Source organism: Cenococcum geophilum (assembly GCF_001692895.1).
Source record: "Cenococcum geophilum 1.58 unplaced genomic scaffold K441scaffold_18, whole genome shotgun sequence".
In the NCBI taxonomy this organism is placed as follows: domain Eukaryota; kingdom Fungi; phylum Ascomycota; class Dothideomycetes; order Gloniales; family Gloniaceae; genus Cenococcum; species Cenococcum geophilum.
Window position 1 is genome coordinate 1,465,551 of NW_027137576.1, and position 20,931 is coordinate 1,486,481.

The window sequence follows — 20,931 nt, forward strand, 5'->3', positions numbered from 1 at the left end:
TTTTCTTTAGCCGTCTTCTACCTCTTCTTTACCTACTTACTATTTTTCTATATCTCTTTCCGTTTTAACTTACGTTTTTAATAGCCAGCAGCCTATAATTCTTAATTAATAACTTACTACTCTAAAAATAGGTAAGGCTTATCTTCTATTACCTAGGCGCCGTCTATATTACCTTCTAGTCTTATATACTAGTTTTCCCACTCTTTCTACTTTAGCTCGTACGCCCTTATTATATTCTTTAAGCGCTAGGCCTTATAAATATTATATAGCCGCGCCGTTTAGGCCTTAAATTCGCTCTAGAGGCTATAGAAGGAGGCTAGGGAGGCTTTATTTAACTATAAAGTGGACTATAGGGTAAGAAGATTCCTAAAAAACTCTATATCTATAAGAGGTAAGGGGGAGACATATAAGCGTAGTATGGGTAAATAAAGTTACCAAACGCGTAAATATTAAAGGAGAAGAAGATAAGGGCTCTATATTATATAATTAGAATTATAGTAGGCCTTTTTATATAAAATTAGAAGCCCTATATAAGCTAGCGCGGGCATAAGAATAGGAGAGGGTTGGAAAATGGATTGTTAAGGCGATAGTAAGGTCAAAGGCGCGCTAAGGCCCTCTATACTAACCTAGTACTAACCTAGGCCTTAAAAACGCGTCTAAAAAATAGGGGCCACTACTAAAGGGGGGGGGGGGTAATATTTGGACGATATGTCGCGGACCTTAGGGGGTTATGCGTAACCTAAGGTTATGCTAAGCCTAACCTAGACCTCCGATACCTCGAGTTAGCCCTGAGCAGAGCCTGAGCTTGTTTGATTTCGCCTTAATTATGCCTGATCTCGCCCTGATTTCGCCCTAATTATGCCTGATTTTGTCCCTAAGCATACTAAAGAGGTCCTGAAATTGGGCCCACATAGATCGCAGGGGTCGAGGAGCCCAGTTCTGGGACCTTAGGCCCGGCATAGTTTCATTTCAGTCAAAATCACCAAAGCCGCCAAGACATGGGAACGTTATACTTCCAGCCCATAGCAATCTGTCTTTGATCCGGCTTCATCTTAGTTTCCCCTTCACCAAATTTTTTATCTATGGATAGTATGGAGTACTTTCATAAGGAAAGAAGAACGCAGGGAGATTGGAATATTTCACTTTGCTTAAACAATCTAGATATTTTATAGCTTAAACTACATTCTAAGCTGCAAAAAATTCGTACATTGAGAATCAACCTACCTAACATCACTACATAACTATCAAACGTGGACACAAATGCGTGGACGAACTTCAACAAACAAGCCTCTGCAATGGAATCACTAACCGTGGTATCCTTGTATTCCTAAAATGGATTAAAGGATAGCTGCTGGTCAGAACCTCGCTGTTTCAAGACAAGATAGACTGGCAAGCTCGAACGCGACTGGACAAAGATAGAGACGGTCGACCAATCGAGACTGCATGAATGCAGGACCCATAGCTGCACAAACCGCCTCACAGGCTTTGACAAATTCTTGACGAGCCACCACTCAAACAAGCGGGAGCTGTGATGACTCCGTCTTCATTCAGAGAACGCCAACCAGGAGTCACAACTCCCTGATGACGCAGCTAAGGAGACTTTATTGGACACTGAAATCGCCAGGGATGGCAAAGTGGCCATAATTAGAAGGATGCCGTTGGAAACTGCAGCTAGTGGGTCATGCGAACGGTATGGTGAGTCAAACGGGAAGAAAAGCCGGGATTTCGTCACGTCAGGCGCCTTTCAGTCACATCTAATGTAACCACGGGGCCAAAGGAGCTTCAGTCCGTGAAGCGAAATGGAGCTTAGTGGACACGTCAAATGCCGGCATCCCTGTGAAGGCTCAGCATTTGGAGTCACCGCAGGCGGGGCTTATCTTCCCTAACATACTCTGATATTTATTGACCAACAACAGGCTTCGAAGCGCCAGCCTTTATACACTAGACGAGGGTTTAACGAGTGTCTATGCAGTATCAGCATGCCGTTGGCTTTCTCGTGATGCAATGAGTTAGCGGTATGCCATCATGATCATCATCAGCTGTGTGGCGCAGATTCACGCGAGCATGCTGTGGTAATGGGGGCTCGGGGTAAGTAGTAGCGCGAATAGTGCAGCCGCTGATCAAACCTCTTACCGTAAGTCACCGAGTGGCCTCCCAAGAAGTTAAGCAGTGACGCGAGATCCAAAGGCCGCTTCCACGCTAATAGGGGGTAGCATGACGGAACGGGCTAGCAGTTTTCGAGCTTTAGGTGCCTGGAACTAGATTGCTCGGAAGGGAGATCCTGAAGCCTGTTCTGCTTCCCCATAGAGCCGCCGAGAAGGTTCTGCGGTGGTCTCTGCGGTAAATCGCAACTGTGATGGTGAGAATCTGAAAGCAAATCCCCACCTTACGACCAACATACTAGATATGTGAGCCAATGAAGCCGATCAAATTGAGACTACAGGTTCGAAAGTTACTTGCCAATTGTCTAAGACAGGCGTTGCTTTGTGGATTAGAAGGTTACTAAACATATCCTGTATGTGATCAAATTTCAATGAATACGATATGTCTGTAGGCAATTTTTCCATGAAGTGATGCGACCGTGGTTCTGGTGCGCTTGGAATTCAAAGAGCGCATTGACTTATCCCTTCGGCTGGTAGCGTCCTACGAGAGTTGGACCGTGCGCGAACACCAGAATCAAAAATACGCGTATGGTTGATCCCATTGACTCTATTGGCTAGCTCTTATCGATAACCGCAGGACTAAATCTACCAGCCGAAGGGATAAGCTATATCCATTAGCCTGGTATCAAGCAGAAAAGGTGAAGAGAATCAATGATTCCATATTACCCTAAGCTAAGCAGTGATGGCCACTTTTATAAATAAACGTCCGCGTAAAACCATGTGGTTACAGACTACACGGAGGAATAGTATGGACGGGATGGCGGAAACGCGGTGGTGTGCTGCAGGCGCGTGTCACGTTATTGTGCGTTTTCGTTAGATCCGTCGTGCATTCTCACTTCTGCGCTAGATGACTCCACCCCCAAAACTCGGCGGCAAGCTATAAGCGTGTCGATATCTCGATTCTAATTAACATGGCTAGTCGTTCAGGACCTCTAGCCACCCCAAAAAGATGGCCTATGTCAACCCAAAAGGATAAAGGTACGTCGCAGCACCTTATTATACTCAAGCTATTCTAACGTCTCGAAGCACATCGAGGGAACAGGAAAACTTCTCCCCGACGCAAAGGTTCCCGCATCGAAAAGAAACAGGCGACTGAGAAAGGTTCTACACATCAGACAGATACTAAACAACAAGAGGCAAGTATGCGACAATTTCCGTCGTTACCAGTGATCTAACACCAGATATAGGAACAACCTGTCGGGGTGAACTCGTCGAGTAGAAGCTTACGCCACCGAACTCCTAATCCTATCCAGAAGACGTCCACCTTTGTTCAGCAAGCGAAAACGAGAAAGCGACGTCGCGGAGAAGACGAAGATCCAGCTTCTCGCGAGCCCTCCCACGTAAAACGAGCACGCGCATCTGCAGCCACAGTTGACAGACCAGTCGAGCCCGAGACAGTCGATTCTGGGCAGAGCTATATCAGCCATTGGGCTAGAAAGAAGGCCTGGCCGAGAGCGTACTTTGAAGACGATAAAATGCACCACCTGCTGGCGAGGAAAGGGTCGGCATCTTCTATTGGCCGAAAAAGATCAAACCCAAGTCTTGCCAGTTTCAGCGCAAGCGATGAGAGGCCACGCGAGGAGAAGAGTGCTCCATACCGAAACCCGAGCTATCCCACTTTCCTTTCTGAGGATGTTGCAAACTACAAGAGCTATATGGAGGACCATGAACTTGGAATCTCAGATGCCAGCGAGAAGCTTTTAGAGACGTTACTTCATACGGAACAGAGACCCCCAACGGATACACTCTTTCGCGATGACGTTTTCAGCAAGCATCTCCGAAAACTAAAGGGGAAGAACGAGCCAAGGGTTATTCAAGACCTTTCTCCACTCCTTGTTCCTTCTGCCGAAGCCCTCGCCACCTTTGGCGCCCATCATCTTGACGTAGTTGTCGAAAGCGTAAACGAGGGATGGAACAATTGTTTTCCTATTACAAAGCCTCGTCCACAGCCAGACAGCGCATTTGGTTACGGAATATCCGCCTTCTCGGACCATCAGCTCGACAAACTTCGACCCACCCTAGGAGACGCTTCATTCTCTTCATTCTTCAATGCTACCTATTATATGCACTTTCCATTTCTGACGAAGGAGGTCAAAACCGGTACTATGGGGCTCGATATCGCAGACAATCAAAATCTCCATAGTATAACAGTCGCTGTTAGAGCCGTTGTAGAGCTGTTTAAGCTTGTCGGTCGGGAGAAGGAGCTGCACCGAGAAATAGTTGCCTTTACCATCTCTCACGATGACAAGTCAGTACGGCTTTACGCGCACTATCCTTACATCGATGGTGATAAGATTACCATTTGGCGTCGCACAGTCGATCAATTTTACCTCGACACCAAAACAAAATGGAGATCATACATATTTACGACAAATGTGTACAATATATTCTCTCCTACGCATCTTAAGCGTATTTGTTTCGCTATTGATGACATCTCGCCAGGCCTGACTCACTCCCGGCCTTCGGAAACTCAGAACTCAGAATCTCCGCAGCGGCTTGATGACCCTATCTCGACTTCAGAGACGTCAGGATTGTCTCAACAACTTGAGCAAATTACCCCAAACACGTCAGTCCAGACTGGGCCGGGAAGCCCTCAGAGGAAGAAGACGAAGAAGACGAAGAAGACGAAGGATGACAATGAACTGGTATCAGGTCATTAACACCTTGCTCCTATCGCAGCCCCAAAACATGGGAATGGCAGACGACAGGCCGCCCTTCCACATTACACAGTGGCTGAGTCGACGGTGGTCCTAGAGATCTTTTAGCAGGACTTCATGCGCGAGGCCTTTTCCAACTATGCCGAGTGGCTTTGTGGCCAGGTTTGGCACAGCTGTGATTATAAAGGTTGGGATAGTCGAACGATGCTTGCTCACTGTTTGCTGGCACGTCTACCCATTGGTTGATTGATTGCCATCAAGCATGGCTAATGGTTCCAGGAGAGGGCTGTGGGCATAATATACTGCTCATCTACCAAAACAGCGGTAGCCTAGTGTTCTTCGCAATGGGCGGACGCCTGCTTCCCTAGTGCCACACCATGGTGGAGAATGAGGGCGAATACAACGATGAACCTAAAAGAGGTCGTGTCTAGCACAATGCTCAGTTTCGCTCATGAGATCGTGAAGGCAACTATCAGCTCGCTGGCTATAGACGAAGGTCATGACAGTTCAACGAACGAGCTGCAGGAGGATCATGCTTTGTTGGTCTCAACAAGCATAACTCCCTCTGTCAAACTGTGCCCCTATCAACATGGACAATGTAGAGGAGCAGATAGTCGCGGGGTTTCCTGTAGTAGCCAGACTTGCTATTAAGCAAGCAAGCCAAGCTGGAAAGCCTTAGCTTGCTGGCTTGAAAATTTTCGCACCTAAAGCTGGCTTGCTTGGCTTGCTTAAAGGCTTGTCTGATTTTATAGATATTTTAGAGTCATACAAAATTAAGCCTCCGAGCCACCGATTTGGCCAAAAAGCTCCTCTACAGTCCCTATTTATAGTCATTGTGATATAAGATAGCATAGAGATAACGTAATAGGAAGTTCGCGTGGCTGAGGGCGTCTATCGTAAGGCTTGGCATGGTGGTGAGGAAGGTTTCGCTAGGAAGGCTTCAGTAGGGAGATCCTGCTGTTAATTCTAACGGTTAGCTACTAGTTATACTAATCCCAGTAAACTTATTACCTTATCTACTAGGTCCTTAGAGCTTATTCTTAAATAGCTGCGATTGTACTGCAAAGCAGCAATAATATTAGGGTGAAGCTTTAAGAGACGTGGTTCTAGTAGATCACCAGCTTTACTAAACACCCGTTCGCAGTCGTCGCTTATAGCCAGTATAGTCAATATATTAAGAGCCATCCATGCGAGCTTCGGCTAAGTCGCCAATGGGTAATCATCTGGTAGTGGCGGCAGAGTCTTCTAAGCTTCGTATTCGTCCGACGCGTCGATAGAGCTTTGAGCCACGCGGCTGGTGTGTTACCTAAATAGTCCTGTTTGCTCCATTTGCATACCTAGAAATATACACAATCGTTCATCTATAACACCAAAAATCTATTACGAACTTCAGATCTCTGCCAAAATTATATATATATATTTCCTATCAAACGGGCAAGCAAGCAAGCAAGCAAGCAAGCAGGCCCTCTTTTAGCTTGCTGGCTTGCCCAAACCAGGCCCTTCGGCTTGCTTAATAGCAAGTCTGGCAGCAGCTGATCCGCATAATCTGTTGAATTGAGGCTATGGGGCTAAAACTCTGTGTATTGCTTATTTTCTATATAACGTGGTTTATAGGGTTTTAACCGACACCATAGTTTTGACCGAGCTAGCAGACCGCCTGCCTATTTAAGCTAGCTTGTTACCTAAAGCAAATACTGCCGCATTAAAGCTCAACCCATTACTTTCTCGCATATCAACTCTACAAAATACATCACCGACCTACAGCTATGCCTCGCTGGCCTCAAGCGCCAGGTGCAGAAGACCGTCTACAAGCTGCTTTAACTGCTTGGCGCGTTGGCGGCTTATATAGAGGCGCCGAAGCCTGCGCAAAGGCATATAGAGTTCCGCCTACTACTTTTCAAAAGCGCCTATAAGGTAAACACCGATCTTACTACGACGCCTATACTAACCAGTATTATATTACTCCTGCTAGCGAAGCAGCAATTATTTGACACTGTATTTACCTTACTAAGGCTGGGTTTCCATATCGGTACTACACAATTCAGATAATTGCCACCCTTGTTTTATAACGCGAAAACTCCGACCTTCCTTACTACCATAATATCGCGCCACTAGGCAAAAGCTAGATATACAACTTCCTTAAACGCCAGGGCGAGCTTTATACTTGCTATATACGATTAATTAGCTTAAAACGGGCCATTACTGGCAATAATCCCGCCCTTATTAAGAGGTTCTTTTCTAACTACTCTAATGCAAAGACTTAGTATAATATTAAGGACGCCGATATATAGAATATAGATAAGACTGGCTATGCTATGGGCTTCGCATATAGCGCCAAAGTAGTGGTTTTAAGAGGCAATATTATTAACTTTAAAACAATTAACGGCTCTAGGGAGTAGGTGTTATAGATTAATTTAATTGGAATATATAGGCAGACGATCCCACCGTTTATTATTTTTAAAGGACGCTAATATACAGAATCTCTATGGTAGGAGGTGGAGAAAGCTATAGGCGAGTGTATACTAGCAATAAGTAAGAATGGATAGTTAAATTAAGAGCTTAAAGTACGGTGGCTGGAGCACTTTAAGCGACATACTAGACGAACTAAGGTATAGTAGAGGCCAATAAAGGATAGCAATAACAGTAAATACAACGGCTACCGGCTCTTAATTATGGACGGCTATAGTAGCTACGTTAATATTAAGTTTGTTAAGCTCTGCTAGTTAAAGAAAATTATACCAATTTACCTACCGCCGCATTTAACGCACCTTCTACAGCTATTAGATCTGGTTATATTCTTAGTTATTAAGCGACTATATTTATCTAAAGTTAATAAATATACGGCTTATAGTATTACTAGTATTAATAGAGAGTACTTTCTAAAAATACTAGGTAAGATTCGGCCGCGAATATATACCAGAGAGTTAATTAGGAGCGCCTTTAATGCAGCAGGCCTTTATCCTTTTAACCTAAATCGAGCTCTTAATTACTGCTTTGTATAACCTTCTACTTAACTATCTATACCGCCGCCTTCTATTAAACATATAACAATTCTATCCTCCCCTATATATCCTCCCCCACCTAATAGCGAACACGCTTAAGCTCGGTACGTACGCATAATCCTTTATCTAGAAACCACACTAGAGGCAACAGAGGTAGTGGTTTTAAAGCTAATACAGCACCTATAATCCCTAGAGGACGGCTTAGAGATTATATAGGCTAAGAATAATAAGCTTCGGCAATATACTAAGGAGAGGAAGGCTAAAAAGAAGCGAAAACGGACTGTAATTTCTATTAAGTTAGTTCTTACACTAGAGGCAGTAAGAAAGCTTATTACTGCTAAGAGCGCCACCAATAAGGCTAAAGAGAAAGCCAGGCTTACTAAGGAACAGCTTAAGAAAGATTATTAGGTAGCAGTGGCGCTTATTAGGAAACAAATTAATGCCAGAAAGGTAGCTAGGAAGAAGGCTGCTGATATAAGGAAACTGGCTAAGGAATACCAGCGAAAGGTAGCGGAGGCAGTAAAGCTAGCAAGTAAGGCGCAGAAGAACTCCCTTACTGCTGCCAATATAGCTCGCAAAAAGAACACTAAAGAAGCTTAAATAGCGGCTCAAATAGCAGCTGATTATACGTTATTAAAACAGTTAACTATGGAAGAGCTCTAGAAGCGGGCAAAGGACTCTATCATCGCTATTGCCGCCACTGCGGCTCTTGTTAAACAACTTCAAGATACAGCCAATAAGGGAGTAGGAGAAGCTGCTTTACTAAAGGACACTTAGGAAGGGCAGGAGGATAATAATATAAGTGATTTAGACGACGAGGAGTCCTTAGATAAGGACGTTAAGTTAATTAGCGACCTTTAGGGGCCGATCAACTAGCCAATTAAGCTTTAGAATACTAAGGGCCGACTTAATATAGACTCTATAATATATATTTATGGCTTTAAGACTCCCTAGAAATAATACGATAATTTTTAATAAGTTTTACTAGCGTTTTGCCACCAAATTAACATTTCGTGGCATTTTGGTGTTTAAATCGGTCAAAACTATGGTGTTGGTCAAAACCCTATAAACCACGTTAGGTGGTTAAAGAGATTTTAAGGAACTTCGACCGACGGTCAAAGTTGTCTGATTGGTCAGATTCCTGCCAAGATATTCTTCCTACAAGTCTCATCACGTGATATCGTTGCGGGCTTGTTTTCCAACACCCTCCCTTAAGCTTAGTCAACGATATCGCTATATACACTGTATATAGGGGTGTAGGGTTGCTTAATAAGGGTTACTAAAGCTCTTCTAAGGTAGAATAAGTGTCTAATAAGGAGTTACGCCCTCCCTAACATCTCTTGAAATTTTTGGCAGTACCTCCCTATAGGTATTCTATATTGCCCATAGAGCTCTAAAGGCCCTATAGCCTTACCCTATATCTCTCCTAAAGTATGTCCATCCTTCCTACTAGTATAAGCCCTCCCTAATGTCGTGGCCGTTAGATTCGGGTGGTAGGTTTAAGTAATAGGTTAGTAGATTAAGGTTAAGTTCTATTGCTTATTTTAAGGCCTTAAGGCGTCGTTTAGCGTACTCTTTAAGGATCTACCAATCGTGTACTAATTTCCTGTTAAGGCTTAGTGTAGTTAATTAAGTTTCTGCACTATCTAAAGGTGTTTAAGGAAGGCGTAGAACTAAGGACCCGCGAGAGGCTTAGTAAGGCCGTCAGCCGCTATATTAATTAAGGCAATGTATATAAGGTTAATCCTATTACTATTTATCTTATCTCTTATATAGTAAAACTGGATATTAATATGCTTCGTTTAATTATACTAAACTAGATTTTCGGCCAACGCTTTTGCAGCTTAGTTATTGGTTTTAATTAAGATCCTAGTAAATTATTCGCTCTAGTTTAGTAAGTAAAAGTTAAAGCTATATGGCCTCTTTTACTGCAGCCGTTAAAGCTATATACTCTAATTAATATATTAACAGTGAAACGGTAGCTTATAGCTTTAATTTCTATAAAATTAGTCCTCCGTTTAATATAAATATAAAGCCTAATATAGAGCGTCTTATAATTTTATCTTATCCCTAGTTAGCGTTACTAAAGCTAATTAGTATAAGGTTTAGGTTCTTATTACCTCTATAGGTAATTCCTCTATTAAGTAAGCCGGCTAGGTATTAAAGGATAAGTCTTACGGCCGTTATATAAGTAGAGGTAGGATTATAGGCGAAACGGCTTACCATTAATACCATAAAGGTAATATCTAGCCTTATTTCTATTATAGGAAATATAACTAAACTAACTATACTCTAGTATCTTCTAACGTTATCCTTACTAGTAGTTTCTTAATTAGCTATAAGCTTAATTAAGTGCTTTATAGGTACTAGTAAGGTATTAACTTTTTATAATCCAAAACGTTTAAGAGCTTTAATAAGGTAGGCTCGCTATAAGAGTATAATCTTCTTCTTTATTTAATCTCTTGTGACTATTATACCTAAGTAAAAGCTTATTAGCCTAAGATCTATTATTTAGAAGGCTGCTTTAAGCTCTACTTTTGCCTAATTAACTGCCGCTATATCCTTATGGATAATCTTAGTATTATTAACGTAGGCAGAAATAATTAAACCTTTTTATCCTTTACTAGTGGCGAATATACTATAATCCGCATATAGATAGTAAAGTCTAAGTTTTTCTAATAGAAACTTTAAGAGCGTTTTATACTAGATTTAAGGTAACTGCTTTAGTCTATAAAGGGCCTTCTTAAGGCGGCAGACTTTACCGGCTTCTTTATAGCCTTTTAGCATAACAATATAGAGTTCTTAATTAATTAGTCTATAGAGAAAGGCGGTTTTAATATCCATCTATTTAATTTTAAGGTTATAATGGGCAGTAATCACAAATAGAGCTCTAAAGGCCATAGGTTTTACTACCGCAGTAAAGGTCTAATCGTAGTTGATACCATACTACTATAGATATCCCTTAATAACCTATTTAGCTTTATAGCGTAGGACCTTGCTATCCTTTCCCCTTTTAACTTTAAACACCTATTTACTAGTAAGAGGCTTATAAGGAGGCTTAAGGGAGGTAAGGTTAATAAGTTCCTACGTCTAGTTCTTAATTAGAGACCCTACCTCCTCTATTATTACTTTTATCCATTCTTTACTATTTAGGCTATTAATTGCTCGGTTATACGTATAAGGCTTATCTTTATTAATTAAGGTAGTAGATATATATATTTTAAGATCGAGTAAGCTAGTATATTAAATATAACCGGCTAGTAAAGCTATAGGATTAACCGCGTTATAATCGTTTAAGTAAGGGTTTTAAGGTATAGATTATAGAGGAAAGGTAGATAAAAGGGCTATTAGTTTATTACCTATTTCGTCATCCTAGTTGCTTAATAGCTTATTAATATTGTTAGCCTATTAGTTAAGGCTTTGGTCTATACCTATAAGGCTTATAAGGAAGGCAGTACGGTTGCTTAGTAGGTTAATTCTTAACGTCTAGCGGCTTAATTAAGTAGTGGTTATAGTAAGGATTTTAGGCAGAGACTTAAACCTATAGGGTAAGCCGTTATAACCTTTATCGCGACCTTCCTTCTAATTAATTCTTTGTTCCCTTTTTTTTAATAGAGGCTTTAGCTAAGGAGTAGTAGTATCTTCCCTCCCTTACTTATTAGATGAGTTAATGGATTCTTTTATAAATATAGTAGTAGTCTTTAAACTAATATTACCTTTATAGATTTTAATATCTTTAAGCCGCTTAATCTTCTATTTATCTAACAGCTAAACACAATAGATTATCTTACTATTATAGCTAATTAGAATACCCTTTTTTGCTTATAGAGCGAACCTAGCTAATTTTACGCGATCTTCTTTAGCTATAAGGGAGTAGACAATAGATCCTAGAGCCCTTAAGTAGTATACTAAGGGAGGTTTGCCCTTAAGCCTTTTATAAGGTAATATGCTATTAAAAGCTCTTATAGGGCGTCTGTTTTTAATGTATATAGCTATAAGGAGTACGTTAGGCTATAGAAAGTCTGGTATATTGCCAGCGAGGATTATTAAGCGGGTAATCTTAGTGGAGGTTTGCTGCGAGTAATTTGCTACTTCGTTCTCTTCCTAAGCGTATAAGGTGGTAGGTTTAAATTCTATACCTAGATTATCTATTTAAGTAGTTGCTTTCTTGCTACGAAGCTCTGCTCTATAGTTAGTGCGAATCCTAGTAATTTTAAGGTTAAATTTAGTGTGGATCTAATTATAGTACCTCTATAGAGTACCGAACCACTCGTCCTTTATATAGATGGTGTAAACTATAGTAAACCTTATATAGTTATTGGTAAAAGATATATAGTATCTTTCGCCTTTAAAGCTAATAGGGGTAATAGGTCCTACTAGATCTATATAAACAAATTAAAATAGTTATATAGCTCGTTCCTAAGGCGTTCTATTATACCTTTTTCTAGCTTTAAATTAAGCGTAGGGCTTATAGTATTTATTACTAATATTATTAAACTTAATACCAAGTTTACTTAGGTGGCGTTTAAGGTTACTATAGTTAAGATGGCTAAATTAGTAATGCCAAATAGGTAGACTTTTATTATTTTTAATTATTTAGAGGATTAATTCTAATAAATAGTTATACTACCAAATTAGGTAGAGCTGTTAAACTTTAGGTGCGTATCCTATTACCTTATTATTATATTTAAGTTCATGAGTTTTATTATTAAAGAAGACGCCTATTTCCTTAAGTCGGCTTCTAGATAGTAGGTTTACTAGTAAATATAGTATATAAAGAATATTGTATAGAGTAAGCGTACTTCCGTAACTTTTATTGAGTAGTACGGTTTATATAGAGATAGATCCTTTGCCTATTTATTAAGCTTTATAGGGACCAACTGTATCTAATAAGGTGTCGTCATTAACGTAGTTAAAGAGAAGTTTACAATTCTTGTAGTAGTAAATAATAGCGGCGGTATTGTAAATAAAGTCGTACTGTAGTGGTGTAGATTGGACGTCGCCTACTATCTTGGCATTTTCCTATATTTATAAAGCCTTCAGCTTCCTTCCTTCTTCCCTCTATTATACATATTACGACTCTACCAGTTACCAGAAATATACTCTTTTCTTTCTTTCTTACTAACTGTTCTACTAACTGATTATAACTAACCAACCGACCGACCGACCGACTAACTAACTGACTGACGGCACTATAACTTTCCTATCTTAGAGAGGTCGTACCCTCCTATATATTTTATAGTATTCCACATAGGGATGATAGCAAGCTCTTTAGATTAGAAGTCTAAGTGCTATATATACAGGAGACACGCAGAAACATACTATGACTATAGAAGAACCGCTAGCTATAGAAAAATAACTAGCTGCGAAAGAACCGCCAGCTAGATAGATGAGATAGTAGAAGAAAACCAGGCAATATTAAATAGTAAGGGGAACCAGGCAGTACCGGAAAAAGACAGGATAGCTAGACTTAACGTATAGGCTAAAGAGTGGCAATAAGAAGTAAAAGACTATGGGTCTATTAACCTAAATTGGATTTCTTTACTACCTTAACTTAGTTACTAACTTAGTTATCTATATAGTCATAGGAAGAGTAGGGTCTTAAAAAGTTATATACTAAGACATTAGGCGAACTAGCAAGCCAATTAAATAACTTTAGCCGGCGGTTAGCATTACTAAAATCTACTGCTAAGTATAGCTAAACCTTTATTAAAGACATAGAGACGGGTAGCTAAAGGCTAATTACTTAGATGGAAACGAGATCTAAAATATCTAGCGGCGAAGGAAGTTAGTACTGCCCTTTATAAATAAAGGACACAATACCGAATAAGGTCGTAAGTATACGAGATCAGATCTGTCCTTAAAAGCTTCCTATTCTAACTTAGCTTTATCTTCTTTTAAGTAATCCGGATTATATTAATAGCGGCTTAAGAGGCGTTCTATAAAGAAGTAGAAGAGACCCTACCGCGCAGAATGACGGTAGACTAAAGTAGACGAACGTACTAAGACCCGGCAGTAGATAATAAAGATTCTGTGCTCTCCTAGGGAGACCCCCCCTCAGGCGTTAAGAAGCAGGTGCTCTCTGTTAGGGATATAGCTATATAAGTAGACCTGCTAAAGTATGCACCTGTTAAGGTACCGCCAGGACAGCTATCTGGGACACCCTCTGTCAGGACTACGGCTATATAAGCAGACCTACCGCAGCGTTTACCCGTGACACCTAGGACCGATAACCCTTAGCAGACAAATAATATGAGCCGTAAGGACCACCTATAAGCTCCTGAGGAAGCTCTAGATGCGTCACCCTATAGCTAGCAGTTAACGACTTAAGACAGGATCTACGTTGTGACCCAGCCTATACCAGCCCTAGGAACTATTGGAACTCCATACTTTATAGGATAGGACGTGTTACAGTTTATTAAGCAGTACGAACGACTATGCGCCTAATATTACGTTACGAGTAAGGAGAAGTACTAGGGTCTTCTAGAGTACTGCGATTACTAGATAGGAATATGGATTTAAAGCTTGCCTAAATTTATAACTAGTAACTAGATAAAGCTTATAAGAAAGCTTAGGGCAGAATACTAAGGAAGTAACCGCTTTCGTGAAATAGAGACGGTAGAATTCTTGGAGGCCTACGTACTATAGTATAGAAGCAGCCCACCTAGCGTACGCGAGTACTATAGGCAGTTTATACTAATCTCCCAAAGGGTTACGGAGGTAGGTAATCTAGGGAACGCTTAGTAAGGGTACTAGTTTATAAAAGGACTTCCGCTTAAATATTAAAGGCATACTATAGCCAAAACAGGAGCTAATCCCAATAGATAAAAGTCCTTTAACTTCTATTAGCTATAGAGAGCCGTAGAGGACAGGCTTAGTTTATATAAGGGCGTAAATTATCTGCTAAAAATGGACCCTAGGGAGCAGAGCCTTTATTAGCTGGTTAAAGGATATAAAGACTAGCAGAACAGCACCTAAGCTCCCTTTATCCTATAAAACTGTCGACCTCTATAAGGTTCTTAATATCTACAGGACTATCAATATCCGTAAGATTCTACTGCCTTTAGACGGCCGTAACGAAATATATAGGGTTAGCAAGGTATATAAGAATAAGGCTAGTGGACCTATTTTAGATGCGGAGGGAGTTACCGTTTTACCGAGTATAAATGCTAAGGGCTAAAGGATCTTATTTAGTAAGGATTTATATATCTGTTTAATTAAGGAACACTAATAGCTAAAACGCGCGATTAACCTAAACTAGTACTTCCGTGGCTCGGCAATAAAGGACAACTAAAAGGTATTAAGAACTGGCTCTATATATACTAAGGAATAGACCTAGCTATAAATTAGAAAAGGGAAGGATAAAAACAGACGTAGTAATAGGCCCCAATAGTATAAACGGATTTTACTGCTTTTTATAATGGAGTAGTACTATAGAATAGTAACGAAATATAGACGAACTGGAAGGACTGCTATTAAGTATGGCCCACGGACTTAGTAACGCCCAGCTAGCAACGTCCGCAGACCCACCCGACCCTTAAAGACAGCCGTATAACTAGGATAATTATTAAGCCGTAGGTTCCGCAGCAGGTTCTACCGTAGGAGAAGAAAATACGATTAGGAGATTGTATCTAGATTAGGTTACGGCCTGCGAATAAAACAGCTAAAGCTTAGAAGACAAATAAGTTATTTAACCCTTAGAGACGGTCTTAGAGACAGACGCTTAATTAGTAGGCTCTACAGCAGGCCCCGCAGTAGGCCCTATAGTAGGTATAGGATTTTTAACTAAGGGATAGTTAAGTTCTAAGGTGGGGGAGGGGACGTAGGTAACGGCCGTATAAAAAGATTTCTATTTATCTACTTAATTACAGTATTTCCTAAAGCTCCTTTCCTTATTTATTTTCTTAATCGCAACGCGTTAAGACGCGTTAGTCACAACGACCTGCTATAAAGATATTAGTTCAGCTTACCGCCTATTACTAAGCTAATAGCGATTTTCTATCCCGGGGATGGAAAATCCTAATTAGTCCATGCAGCAGTAAAGCCAGCAGAACTCTATACCGCCCCTAGAATTTAATAATACGCTAGCTGCATAATAAGAACGGCACTAAGAGCCTTAATTAATTGCATAGATATAGAGCCGATTATATAATGTAGAGCTAGACGCAGAGCTAGACACAAAGCCTTAATTAAACGACTGCACAGAAGCCTTAATTAATTGAATAACTGTACAGAAGCCACAACTAATCAAGGAATCGAATCAAGCCAGAGCCTTAATATCAGCACGTCGCCATCACTGAATTAGATTAGTCGAATGTCGTCAAATTAGAGCCTTCAACCAGGCCGACCTTATTCCTTATTTGAACGACGACTAATTATAGCACGACTGCCACTGCCATCCAAATTTAGTACTGCGCCAGCTGCACGACGAGAACGGATACCGCGGTAAGGAAGAGACCTATACAAAGGCAGTAGCATAATATTGGAAAATAAGTAGCATACAAAGAGGCACTGTAATAAGAGAAGATAAGGATGCTTTACAAGAGGTTATATACGGGGCACAACTGACCATAATAAACCCAAGCTATCCTTATACAACTAAAGACAGAATTAAGCCGCATCTAGCCAAGCTAGTGGAGGGCTTATTAAGGATTATAAGAGGAATAGGAATTAGATATATAGGAGCCGGCGCTTTTCTTTAGAGGTCGTTATAATAAAGGACTGTATTATGAATATAAGGGCAAGGGATATATAACGGAGGTAATCACAACGGCTGAGAAGCTGCTACTAGATGACCTTAAAAATATTAAGGACGGCTTAGGCAAAACGTAGAGCCAGCAGGACAATAATCAGGAGACTAGGAGCAGAAGATAATACTAGGAAAAGTTCTTAAGCCGGGAGAAGATTAAGGACATATGAGTATCCTACTAGCAGCGGGGATAAGGAAGCAGCCATAAGAGCCTAAGGATATACTAAAAGAGTTAAAAGCAACAACGGCCTAAAAGGGGAAGAGAGCAGCTATAAAAGGCGTCCTAGAAAAGCACCGGGCCCGCAATAGTGGTCTACTGGAAGCTACCGTTTATGCTTATAAGGACGTCTTAAGACAGGTCTCTAGATTAGATGTTTGGAGGATACTAAGAGCCTTAATCGACTACGAATATAGAGCCCTAATTGATTAACTATATAGATACAAAGCTTTAACTGAACGACTGTATAGCCAGAGTCTTAATCGATTGTCTATAGATGCTGAACCTACGGACGTAGAGCCTTAATTGTATATACAGCAGAAGACACCTTAAGTTAAGCCAGAGCCTCTGTTAAATCCTAATTAGTTAAACGCTGCCTCTACAGTTAAGTTGTTAAATTAGAGCCTTCGGTTATACTAACCTAATACCCTATCTAAACGTTAGTCAATCGTACGTTATTACAGTTAAATTGAATTAGTCACCGTCGCCGTCAAACATCTTCAATTAGCAGTTAAAGATTCTATAATAGCAGGTATGTAGGCACCAGACCTAACTAGGAAATTAGTACACGGCTAAAAGAACGTTAGAAACGCGGTTAATTAACATTTTAGAGCCTCTGCGAGAGCCTCTTCCCTTAGCTATTACTCCCATATTAATTAACTACCGCCCGTCTTAACGCCCGCGGATTAGTTAACTAAAATGATCTTTCCTATAAATATAGATACGGAGCTTTATATAGAGTTTTATACGGAGCCTATGGATATAGAGCATATAGGTACAGAGCCTTAGTTAGATAATAGTACGGCAGCTTAACTAGATACCTATAGATGCGAAGCCTTAATTAAACGGTAGATATAGAGCCTTAACTAAACGGACGCCTATATAAAAGCTTTAACTAACTGTCTACGGATGTAAAGCCCTAGTCATATATACAGCAGAAGACACCTTAAGTTAAGCCAGGGCCTTATTAAATCTTAATTAGCTAAACGCAGTCTCCGCATTTAAATCAGGATAATTAGAGCGGGCTGACTTTTTACCTTAATTAAACGACCGAACGGTTAGTTACAGCACATTATCGCCGACCAGTTAGATAGTCTTTGGCTAGTAGTTAAAGTAGGCATATAGGGACGCACGCAGATATATATATAGACGTGGACGCAGAATATGTAATATAGAGCTTCTGATACACGGCCAGATGCATAGCTAGGTATAGGGCCTAATACAAAGCCACGGATAGAGCCTTGATTAAAAGCTGCGTATAATGCAGACTGATACAGAGTCTTAATATCAAACGGCCAACTAAACGATTAAATTAAGCCAAGGCCTCTGCTATCTTGGTCGACTGCTCTATCTCTACTATTCTAGATCTGTACCGTTACTAGATCTATACCACTACTAGATCTGCTAGATCTGTTATGTCGTCTAACTAGACCGACCGACCTATTCTAGGCCTAATGCTGTTTTAACTGTTCTACTGCTGCTCTCCCGACCGCCATACCCTACCGTTTCAATCGCCCCGCCGCCGCTGTTCCGACTAGCCGCCTCCGACCGACTGCTACTGGCCACTGCTATTAACCATACTGCTACTACTACTGCTGCTACTGCTACTGCTGCTACTGCTACTACTACTACTGCTACTGCTGCTACAGCTACTGCTATTACTGCTGTATTAGCTAACTGCTACCAACCGACTACTATCGACCGTCTGCCGCTACCGAGATTTCTGCTACTAAAAGTTCTGCCGCCGAATGTCCTACTACCTACTAACTGTTACCAAATTCTCCTACTAAGTATTCTACCGCCGACTATTCTATCTTATTTCACCGCGCTAACTGTCTACTTTTATTACTGTTTATACTACTATTATTATTACTACCGTTACTGCCATTACTGCCGCCGTTATTATTTTTGGTTTACTACTATCCTAATTACTATTAATAGGAAGGATAACGTAGAATAGTTTTATAGAAGGGCTAAGAATAAAGTTACCTACGTTCTTTTAGGGATATGCTTTCCTTTATCTATTCTACTTTTATTATACTCTCGTTTTACTATTCTTCTATATTATAGAACGTTAGGGGACAACGTTCTTGGTGGGGGAGGTATATAATAGTGTAGATTAGACGTCGCCTACTGTCTTAGCATTTTCCTATATTTATAAAGCCTTCGGCTTCCTTCCTTCTTCCCTCTATTATATATATCACAACTCTACCAATTACCAGAAATACACTCTTTTCTTTCTTTCTTACTAACTGTTCTACTGACTAATTACAACCGACCGACCAACCGACCGACCGACTGACTGACTGACTGACGGCACTGTGACTTTCCTATCTTAGAGAGGTCGTACCCTCCCACAGTACTTACTTAGTTAGGCTTATACTACCGCTGCTACAAGCCCATATTATAGATTTACTTTATTTTTAACTTAATTAGAATGTTTATTAAGTTAAATAGGTGGCCTAGTCCTCTACTTCTTCCTTATATAGATTCTATTACCAATTATCTATAGTGCGTTTTCTGGGTTTTTTTCCTAGTAGCCTTCTTTAGAATATATAGTTCTGTTATATTTTACGTAGTTAGGGTACTTATACGTTCCTACTAGTGTAATCTTTCTCTTTATGGATGTTCCGTCATTTAAACGTGCTATTAGTGTAGTAGAAGCTTCTTAATTAAGTTTATTATTAAAGATAATAAGTTCCTTACCTAAGGCTTATAGGTCGGTATTTTTCTATATTTAATTTATTTGTTAAGTTGTTTTAAACTAAGCGTAGTTAGTAGAGCTAACTCTATATAGAAGGGCCGCTTAAGTAAGGATTTTATAGTTAATGGGTTAGTCCATTTTAATAAGGCAATTAAGGTTTAATATAATATAGGAGATAAACTCCTCTATATTCTTAAAATCTTAAACGCGTTTAGTAAAGAAGATGGCTATAATATTAGTAACAGCTGCTAGATTAAGGTCCTTAAAGCGTTTTTTTAGGGCCTTTTATTTCTTAAGCGCCTATCTAGCATTTAATATAAATGGCTTATAGATATTACTAACATTCTAGTTAATAAAGCCGGCTATATAGGCTAGCTATTCCTTATAACGGCGCTATTGCACATTACCTACCAAATTCTGCCAACCTATAATTGGCTCGCCCAAAGCTAGCGCCTTAGCGGCTCACCCTATATATTTATTTACATCAGTTCTAGCGACCCCTTTTTCCTTCTCCTTAGCTTAGTATCTTTGTAATATAGTATTCTATAAGCTTTAGTTTAGAGGCATTTATACAAGCCGTAATATTATACTAAGCTCACCCTACCCTGCCTAGGAAGGCCTTAATAATATCCCACCCTAAAGAAACTTTATCTATAACGACGCGTTAACGCGCTATACTTAGACACCAAAACAACTCTATATTACCTGGGATGGCCTAGATAATATCCTACCTTATAAGCTAGATAGGACTAGACCTATACCCCTAGAATTAAAACTAAAGTATATAATACTAATAAACCTTAGGAAGCTAATAATGGCACCTAAAGTAAGCTTATTTAAGAGAGCTACTTTTACCTAAAAGGAACTTAAGATCTAATTAGGATTAGAAATCGAAGATAATAATAATATTATAGACGTACGCGAGCAGATTCGCGCCTTTATAGCCAGCTAGGAAGCTAATTATCTTAAAGTAAGAAATATATAAGAGACCATATAAGAGATTCTAGAAAGCCTCGCGGCCCTATAAAATAGCCTAGCTTCCCCTTTCTAAAGCCCTAACTAACCTATTTACTCTACTAAATATAATATACTAGGGAGTACGGATATAATAATAAAGTAATTAAAGTCCGTTAAGCTCTTTAACCCCCTATTACTGTTTAACGAGATAGACCCTACTTTTAAGAATTGGAGGATTTAAGTATAAGGAAAGCTCTGTATTAACTATAACTATTTCCTTTCTAAAGAAGCTAAAATACTCTACCTCTTTAGTTGAACTATTAGGGACGCCTAAAGGCACCTTTAAGCCAAGTTTAAGGACAAGTCCCCTGTCTAATTTATAACTATTAATAAGATAATATAGTACCTAGCGGTTATTTATATTAACCTAAACAAAGTACAGGACGCCTAGTATAACTATAATCGCCTAATAATAAAACTAAA

The 20,931-nt window shown here is 40.0% G+C and overlaps 2 protein-coding genes across 2 annotated transcripts; one reads left to right on the forward strand and one right to left on the reverse strand.

The window, feature by feature from the left end:
- The first annotated feature begins 2,816 nt into the window (after positions 1 to 2,816).
- K441DRAFT_86203 (uncharacterized protein) lies at positions 2,817 to 5,014 on the forward strand. The gene is made up of 3 exons (XM_067654495.1): positions 2,817 to 3,140; positions 3,189 to 3,298; positions 3,350 to 5,014. Exons 1-3 carry the CDS (start codon positions 3,074 to 3,076, stop codon positions 4,820 to 4,822), a joined length of 1,650 nt encoding a protein of 549 aa, XP_067504602.1. The 5' UTR covers positions 2,817 to 3,073; the 3' UTR covers positions 4,823 to 5,014.
- Positions 5,015 to 5,584: 570 nt separating this feature from the next.
- Positions 5,585 to 6,020, reverse strand: K441DRAFT_659122 (uncharacterized protein). Its single transcript, XM_067648468.1, has 2 exons — positions 5,831 to 6,020; positions 5,585 to 5,776 (listed from the first exon to the last, which is right to left on the reverse strand). The coding sequence occupies exons 1-2, from the start codon at positions 6,002 to 6,004 to the stop codon at positions 5,711 to 5,713; spliced, it is 240 nt and encodes a 79-aa protein (XP_067504603.1). The 5' UTR covers positions 6,005 to 6,020; the 3' UTR covers positions 5,585 to 5,710.
- Positions 6,021 to 20,931: the final 14,911 nt, after the last annotated feature.

Excerpts from the sequence above, each read along its gene's own strand:
- K441DRAFT_659122 (XM_067648468.1), bottom strand. The coding sequence starts at position 6,004 with ATGGCTCTTAATATATTGACTATACTGGCTATAAGCGACGACTGCGAA. Across the intron at positions 5,777-5,830 it reads CTAAGGACCTAGTAGATAAG|CAGGATCTCCCTACTGAAGC; the intron begins GTAATAAGTTTA and ends TAGAATTAACAG.
- K441DRAFT_86203 (XM_067654495.1), top strand. The coding sequence starts at position 3,074 with ATGGCTAGTCGTTCAGGACCTCTAGCCACCCCAAAAAGATGGCCTATG. Across the intron at positions 3,141-3,188 it reads GTCAACCCAAAAGGATAAAG|CACATCGAGGGAACAGGAAA; the intron begins GTACGTCGCAGC and ends AACGTCTCGAAG. Across the intron at positions 3,299-3,349 it reads CAGATACTAAACAACAAGAG|GAACAACCTGTCGGGGTGAA; the intron begins GCAAGTATGCGA and ends CACCAGATATAG.